Genomic DNA, 7,997 nt, shown 5'->3' on the forward strand with positions numbered 1-7,997 from the left:
ACAAACAGAAAAAAACAAATTTGCCTTCTTTTAGCAGCAACACATTTGGTTTGCTCACTAACATGTTTATTTATAGTATGCAGTTCAAACCATTTAACACTTAAGAAATGCAACACTTTAACAAACCTATTTAATCTAATTTGGCAGATGCACACCTTAACAGAAGAGCAAAGTAAAAAAAAATCCAGAACATCGGAAAGAATACCGAAACTATCCAAGGGGCATAAGTCAACTGTTCCATTTTTTTTTGGGGGGGTGGGGGGGGGTGGTAGGTGGGTTGTGGGGCAGGTCAGAGGAGCTATGCATTTTCACCATGATGGCACATTCAAATTATGCAATAATGCACTTCAATGCAACTCACATCATTGTGCCCTTTTGCCATGTCAAAAGTTTTTACATAGACATTGGCCCCTTGAATGACCAACTAGTTTCAAAATATTATACTACATTTTGTCCACTGTGTAAACTATTCTTCCAAAAAAGAAAAATGAAATACCTGTATATGAAAATATTTATGGGAAATTGATGGGGGAAACAACAGGATACAGACAACCTCAATATACATTCCCCTTTACTTCGGCCAGTGGTTTCAGATTTGAATAGTATAACAGTAACGTTTGGGAATATTACATTTTGGTGCACAATGCTGCTTCCACTGCCCTATAAATATTGAATGTGTACTTTGCATATTGCTCAACGTATTCAAGTCTAAATGCTGACGATGGTGTAACATGTACAAAATGTTCAACATTTCAAATATTATTTAAGGCAGTAATTGAAATAATGCTAGCTCTGGGTGAACAAATTACCATTACTTTCTGGAGGTGGGCAGGGAAGGAAAAGAAAGAATTTAATTTCAAATGAGGAAAATGACTCAAGATTTGTAAGGGAGGTATAATTTTCACTGAACAGTGTAAAGATAATTGATCTGTCAACTCTTACCTTGTTTTACATTAAATACTAGTGGTGAAGGTCAGTCTTGGACAAGCACTTTATACAGAACTCCATGTGAAGTGAATTATTAAGAATTGGAAGTGTTTTTTTCAATACTGAATTGTGACATGGAGTGAGTTTTTATGGAGAGGGTACAGAGAGAGTGGGAGGGATACAGAAAGAGGGAGGAGCGAAAATGAGAGGGAGATGGAAATATGATGAGAATGAGTGCCACAAATGCTGATGTTGTCTATTACCAGCATAGCTGCACAGGGCAAACAGCTTTGCAACAATCAGAATCAAGTGACAATTCCACAGAACATACTTTTCCTTTAATGTCACATGATGTGTCTAAATATAAAATGCCTTTAAATTGATGTCAACTGAAGTGTTTCAGTGGCACTAAACATCACAGATTGTATTTGGCAAATGTTTCAAGAAACCTTTTAACTAGTTTGCTATGAAAACACATTAATCAAGAAGCAAAATGCTGCTCAGCATATCCTCCTGTTTTCCAGTACAAAAAGGTAAAATAATTCCTTTTTCAAGTAATTACCAAGAAAGCTAGTGTCAGCCACCATTAAATATATCAATAGCTCAGGGTATAGTGTTTCATATAAACTCTACCTTAAAGAGCACAAACCTCACCATTTGGACGTTAAGTGTTAACCAAGTCATTGTAACATCATTTAGCAATTCCAGCACCATTTCTTCTCATTCTTTATTGGATTGTCTAAGAATGTCCAAGATACACGGATTTATAAAGGTTTCAAAAAATTACTTTAAAATATAATTTGCATAACGTACCCAACAATCTTTGTCTGAAGTGTGCCACGTTTTATCAGAGACAAGTCTTCGCCCCATTGTACACAGAAAGTTCATCACTGCATTGCATAAATACCATTTCCACAACGCAAGTCAAGGAAAATAAATGCAATTTTTTTAAAAAAAAAATTGCATTGTAATCCTAAAGTATTAGTACAACCTGGACCCACAATCCGGGCCCCTCCAATCCTCTTTTTTGCCCCTTCAGAACTTCATGTTGCTTCCCATGAAACATTACCATGAGGAATGAAAACAAAATACTCAAAAAACATGCAGTAAATACTGACCAATGAGTCAGGATGGAAATGTCACCAAAATGAAGATTAGGAATCTTGGTGACATTGTGACTGTGCTCAAAATGTTCCCTTTTATTGCCAAATTAAGAAAAAGGTCTTCACATTGCAGCAACAGCATGGTTGCAGGGAAACTAGAACCAGATGAAGTGCATTATATGCCAAATCCTAATTTCAAAGCTTTCTCAGATTTAGTTCGGAACTCAAACCCCTGAACTCAAACTGTATCAGAGCATGGCTTTCACAAATTCTAACTCCCAACTCAATCTGATGTACATTTACTACAAAAGAAGTGAGAAAAAGTGGCAGCATCATGAAAAAAAGTATTGGGGATAAACCTGTTACTGACAAAATTAAAATCCCACTGATGAGCATTTGGGTGCTGCACCTTTCTCACTGGCCTTTAAAATTCAGCATTTCTGACTACATCGCGGCGACCTACAGGTTAAAAAACAAACAACGGAGTTATCGCACTTTAAATTCAGACACACGAACTACATTTTGTAAATGAATTCATTCTATGCTTTTAATGCGGTAATTTCAATTGGAAACTGACTTGCTACAGTTTCACTAATAAAGTAATAACCGAAAGATTAAATTAATTCATCTCAAGTGCTGCAAACTAGCACAGGAAATAAATGTGAAGATCACATTTTATAATACATGTGCGATAATGTTTCTGCATTGCAGCAATATTAATTGGCAAGACCCACCAAAAGCCATCAGTTAAATTTTGAAAATATACATGCTCAACTCTGAACATATACTTAGGATCCTGGTGGGAATTCTGTGCTGTAAAATTTTATGATTACAACTCAAAAGCCAGGTAATGCCTTGTTTGTGGAAATGTGCAGAATATGAAAGTAATTGAGAGGGTCATTTGCCTGTTTATCACCTGAAACATCTCAGTAGCTCTGCATATATTGAATTTTTTTATATAAATGTCAGGTCTGTGGTCTTTTACAGAGGATCAAGATCATGAGGATGGGCAAGAACTAGAACATGGATTGGAAAACTCAGTGCACAAGGGGAGATACTTCTAAAAATCTATGAGACCTTGTTCCTGCAGTCTCCACTGACCACAACTTGTCATATCATCAGTACTCTATTAGGTGGATACAAGAGCTCCATTTGTCCCAATCATACTGCATAGATCTCGCAAATTTTCTTAACACAGTACATCAAGGCTGCCAATGCTATTGTGTTGTGAAGTCTTTTCCTGTGAATATCATCTTTTCTAATCAGAACTACAGGCGTGGATGAAGTGAGTGTGTTCAGGGGTAACCGGGAGAGTTTGCAGGTGTCATATTCCACTTGGTACTTGCAGCAGGGGTCGAATTGCCATGAAATGCCATAGAGAGCTGCACAGGCCACACTGATTGCCCCAATAGGCAGGGTTACGTAACGAGCATATTCTGGAGCCAATGCCAATGGGGCTAACAGGCAGACTGATCCCGCAATGACAGATGTTTTATGCAAGCAATTCCCAACTGTGATCCAGCGTGCCGTCTCATCTCCAATTCGAGTTGGCTCGATAATAATATACTTGTACTGGGTCTCCAAGGCTTGCTCCAGCTCATATTCAAATTGCTCCTGTGCGTTCTCTCCATTGTAGATTTCACGGACAATATAGCAGTCTGTTGAATTCAGTGGCCCCCTACAGAAGGTACAAAGAAAAACATCAGAACCATGCAAGTTAGGAAATGCTGGAGATAAGATTTCTAACAATCATGGCGACTGGATTATCCCCAACTCCACAAGGCAAAAAGGCTCCAGGAGATCACTCTTACCCATGATGTGTCATGAGCAAACTTAATGGACTTCCATAATCTTCAGCCTTGGGAACTAAAGGATTAAAGCACAATCATACTTAGTGCAACCATCAGGAGCCATGACCCACCAGATGGCAACTCAGCTAGATGATGCTGTTGGTTTCTGCTCTAACAGTAGGCAGCAAGTTTGTGCCAAAGTCCTAAAGCTGCCCTAGGCCAAGACTGGGGAGAAGGAGGACAGAAGTTTTCAGGAAATGTACCAGGAACAGCACCATGGCTCAGGGCTGCCCTTCTAAACTGTGACATATAATCAAAAGGTTAAGTATTTTGTTGGACACAACAGAATGTCTATCATTCTCCATTTTCAACATTTTACCAATTCTATCCAATCATATTACTTTAAAAACTTCACATCTCTGCTGAACCTAGATTTCACTCAAAGTACTCCTGACAATGGAACATTCCTTTGTAGTGCACTAAATTAAATGCTCATAGAAACTAGGCCATTCGGCCCTTCGGACCTGTTCTGCCATTCATTATGATCATGGCTGATCATCCAACTCAACAGCCTGCTCCCGCTTTCTCCCCATACCCTTTGATCCCTTTCGCCCCAAAAGCTATATCTAATTCCTTCTTGAAAGCATACAATGTTTTGGTCTCAACTACTTTCTGTGGTAACAAATTCCACAGGCTCACCACTCTCTGGGTGAAGAAATTTCTCCTCATCTCAGTCCTAAATGGTCTACCCCATATCCTCAGACTGTGACCCGTGGTTCTGGACTCCCCCACCGTCGGGAACATCCTTCCTGCATTTATCCTGTCTAGTCCTGTTAGAATTTTATAGGTTTCTATGAGATCCTCCTTCATTCTTCTGAACTCCAGTGAATATAATGCTAATCGACTCAATCTCTCCTCATCTTCGAGTATGAGGCTTAATTTGATGACCTTTTAACCCAGAGGCAAGATTATACTACAACTCAGTCCAAGGGCCCAAAAAAATAATTCAGTGAAGCCAAAAATACCCAACACAAATTTACATTAACAATTTGACTTTGCCATATATTTTAATATTGACAAAATTGAGAAGAAATTGAATAGGCAACCAGCTGATAGGTGAAACCTGAGGACCACTGAAACCTTCTCTACAGCATTCAAGGGTTGCAAAGGCAGATTAAGTTGCAACAATTGATAGACAAGTAGAATCGATGGGGTACATTCATCTGTATGCTTATATAATATATAAATTCAATCCTATATTGTTATTCTTTTAGCTAAAGTATTTATCAATCATGGGTGAAAATGAATCTTATGGCTAGTGCAAATGACCAACAAATTGTATTCCATAGCAAACCTATGAGGGTACTGTCCAACTCTGAAGAGAGTGCTTTATCAAGCTGGCATCTCACCCAACTGGCTATGGGAAGGATCCATTTGCAAAGAGGTTGTAAAAGCTAGTGGAGTGCATTTTACAGAAAGACTGCCTTAATAAACAAGTTTGGGAGAACACAGTAGACTCCACACTGATCCACTTGAATAATAGCACAGCAACAGCATTGACTGTATTTATGCTAAATTCCCAGCATCTACTTTGGACAGAGAACGAATGTTGGAGATCACTGAAATCCAAAACAGAAACCAACAACTGGTTTTTGGAGCTGCCTTTCTGAGATATTAAGATTCTGTTGGATGTATACACCCTGGATGCTGCAATTGTAGTTTCTAATCAGGAGTGAACCCAAAACCATCAAGGAATTTTTGCCAATATCAGTGACTCCTCATAGTTTTTTTTAGGTGGTTAGGGCACACATATAAACTGCTTCAAGGTTTTGCAAAGTGCTAAGGAAGGAACGGGTTGGATTTCACTCTCATGGGGAACATGCAGGGCAGCTTACAAGAGCTCGATAATGATCAGGGACAACCGCACACCACATCCATTGAAAACTTTTTCAATCCAGCGACTCTCAACTTGCTTAATTAGCACATTCGTTTAGATAATATCACCAACTTTAACTTTAACACCTACGTGTTCTTTTGTACTATTGTTGTTGACATCTTTTGATGATCTGCTTCTATCACTGCGTGTTTGTCCCTACAACCACACCGTTTGTCCCTACAACCACACCCCCACTCCACTTCTCTCTCTCTCTCTCTCCACCCCTCCCACACACACCTTAAACCAGCTTATATTTCAACTCTTTCTTGGACTCGAACTCAAGTTCTGTCGAAGGGTCATGAGGACTCAAAACGTCAACTCTTTTCTTCTCCGCCGATGCTGCCAGACCTGCTGAGTTTTTCCAGGTAATTCTGTTTTTAGATTCTGAAAGGTGTTCTCTGGAAGTCCAGTCCAATGAGATCCCTACTTACATACTGGTCTGCTCCCTACAATGACTTGATGCCTCTACACAACACACACATTTTCCTACATTAAATGCGCTATATAAATGTCCCAAGGTGTTATCAAACAAAATCTGACACTGAGTTACACAGGGAGATGTTAGGACAGATTACCAAAAGTTTGATCAAAGTAGTATACTTTAGAAACACACTGAAATTGTATGACACAGGAGGCCATTCATCCATTGTACCAGACAGATCCCACTTTCCAGAGCAGTTTAAGGAGAGAGAGAGAAGTAGACAGACAATGAGGTTTAGGGAGGTGAAATCCAGAGCTGAGGGCAGCAGATGAAGGATCAGCTGCGAATTGTGGTGCGATTAAAATTGTGAATGTGCAAGAGGCTAGAATTGGAGCACAGATATCGAAGAGGTTATGGGGCTGGAAGTGGCTACAGTAAGAGAGAGGGATAAGGCCATGAATAGATTTGAAAACAAAGAAGAGAATTTTAAAATTGACTCCGGTCAAAATAAAAGCAGGAAACCTACCAGTGTGTTGTGCTGTCAAGCTAAGGAGTTTGAGTTAGCTATTAAGCATTTTTTGTTAAACCCCAGTAGAACCAGCTTCCATGCCCTCCCCCATAAAGCTTAGATTCTGGCAATCTTTACTTAAAATGCTCTAGACATAGATATGTGAGGTGTATCTTAAAGGAAGAGTGTGTATACTCCATAGTAGACAAACTCTTACTAGTATGGGTTTTTCAGCAGCTTTGGAGACAATGGTGGTGAAGGGTTTTTGGACATCAGATAACTGGCTGATCAAAAATGAGCAGCATTGCACTTATCTGATAAATTGTGCTTGCAGATAAATTGTTTGTACACAATTAAAAAATTTATTTACGATACAGCTGCTGCACCACATCACTCCCACAGAATCAATAGAATCCATCATAAGAAAATAAGAAATAGGAACAGGAGTAGACCATTCGGCCCCTCGAGCTTGCTCCGCCATTCAATAAGATCACGGCTGATCTTGTATTTCAATTTCCACATTCCCATCTAACCCCAATAACCTCAGATTCCCTTGCCCAACATAATTTTCCACATGGCAAGCTCCAGACCTAGATCACAGGTTACCTGGAGTATTATGACTGCCACATCACAAACATTGCCAAGCTCTTCAGAGGTTTGAGTCCTTAGGGGTTTCCAAAATCCTTTTCGTAAACTTTCTCTCCCTCACAATCTGCCCCAATAAATTTTCATGAAATTAATCTGATCTTAACTTCCCTTTTTTCCTTCAGCTTGTCAATTTTTGTCGTTCACTTCTATGAAAAGAACAAAATACTTTACCTCCCTCACAAAATGTGTGGCATCACCTAATCACTACTTGCAAAGACAACCTCTACTTTTTCACCAAGTTCTCTCATATAGAAAATAGTTCTTGGAAAATGATCCAACACCTCACACTTTTAAAATCTAAAATCAACCATTTAGCCATTAAACCAACTACATGAAAGGAAAATAAGATCAGTGCAGAATCAGAGTAGGACAAACTTCAGACACCCCATCACTGGCCAAACAGGATAAACAAAAACAGCAAATGGTGTGTAGCACAAGTACAATTAGAGAGGGTAAAAATGAAATATCTCAGTCACAGCTTGTCTTGTTATATTTTGTACAGATGTCTTCAAATTTAGGATATCAAAAGCTTACTGAAAAAATACAGAAAGCAGAACTATACCATGCTTGAGGAAATATTAACTATTTCCAAATGCTTGCTTATATGACAAGCAGTTACAAATTACACCTCAATTTCCAACTACTACTTCCCAAATTTGAATGG

The 7,997-nt window shown here is 38.9% G+C and overlaps 1 protein-coding gene across 1 annotated transcript in view; it reads right to left on the reverse strand.

Annotated features, from left to right (window-relative positions):
- Positions 1-1,640: 1,640 nt before the first annotated feature.
- Positions 1,641-7,997, reverse strand: part of tmem11 (transmembrane protein 11) — a 27,317-nt gene continuing 20,960 nt past the window's right edge. The window contains exon 2 of the mRNA XM_041207158.1: positions 1,641-3,708. Coding sequence (XP_041063092.1) covers positions 3,192-3,708 — 517 coding nt within the window. The 3' untranslated portion in view covers positions 1,641-3,191. The remainder of the gene's footprint in view (positions 3,709-7,997) is intronic.

This window comes from Carcharodon carcharias, chromosome 15 (assembly GCF_017639515.1).
Source record: "Carcharodon carcharias isolate sCarCar2 chromosome 15, sCarCar2.pri, whole genome shotgun sequence".
Lineage (NCBI taxonomy): Eukaryota > Metazoa > Chordata > Chondrichthyes > Lamniformes > Lamnidae > Carcharodon > Carcharodon carcharias.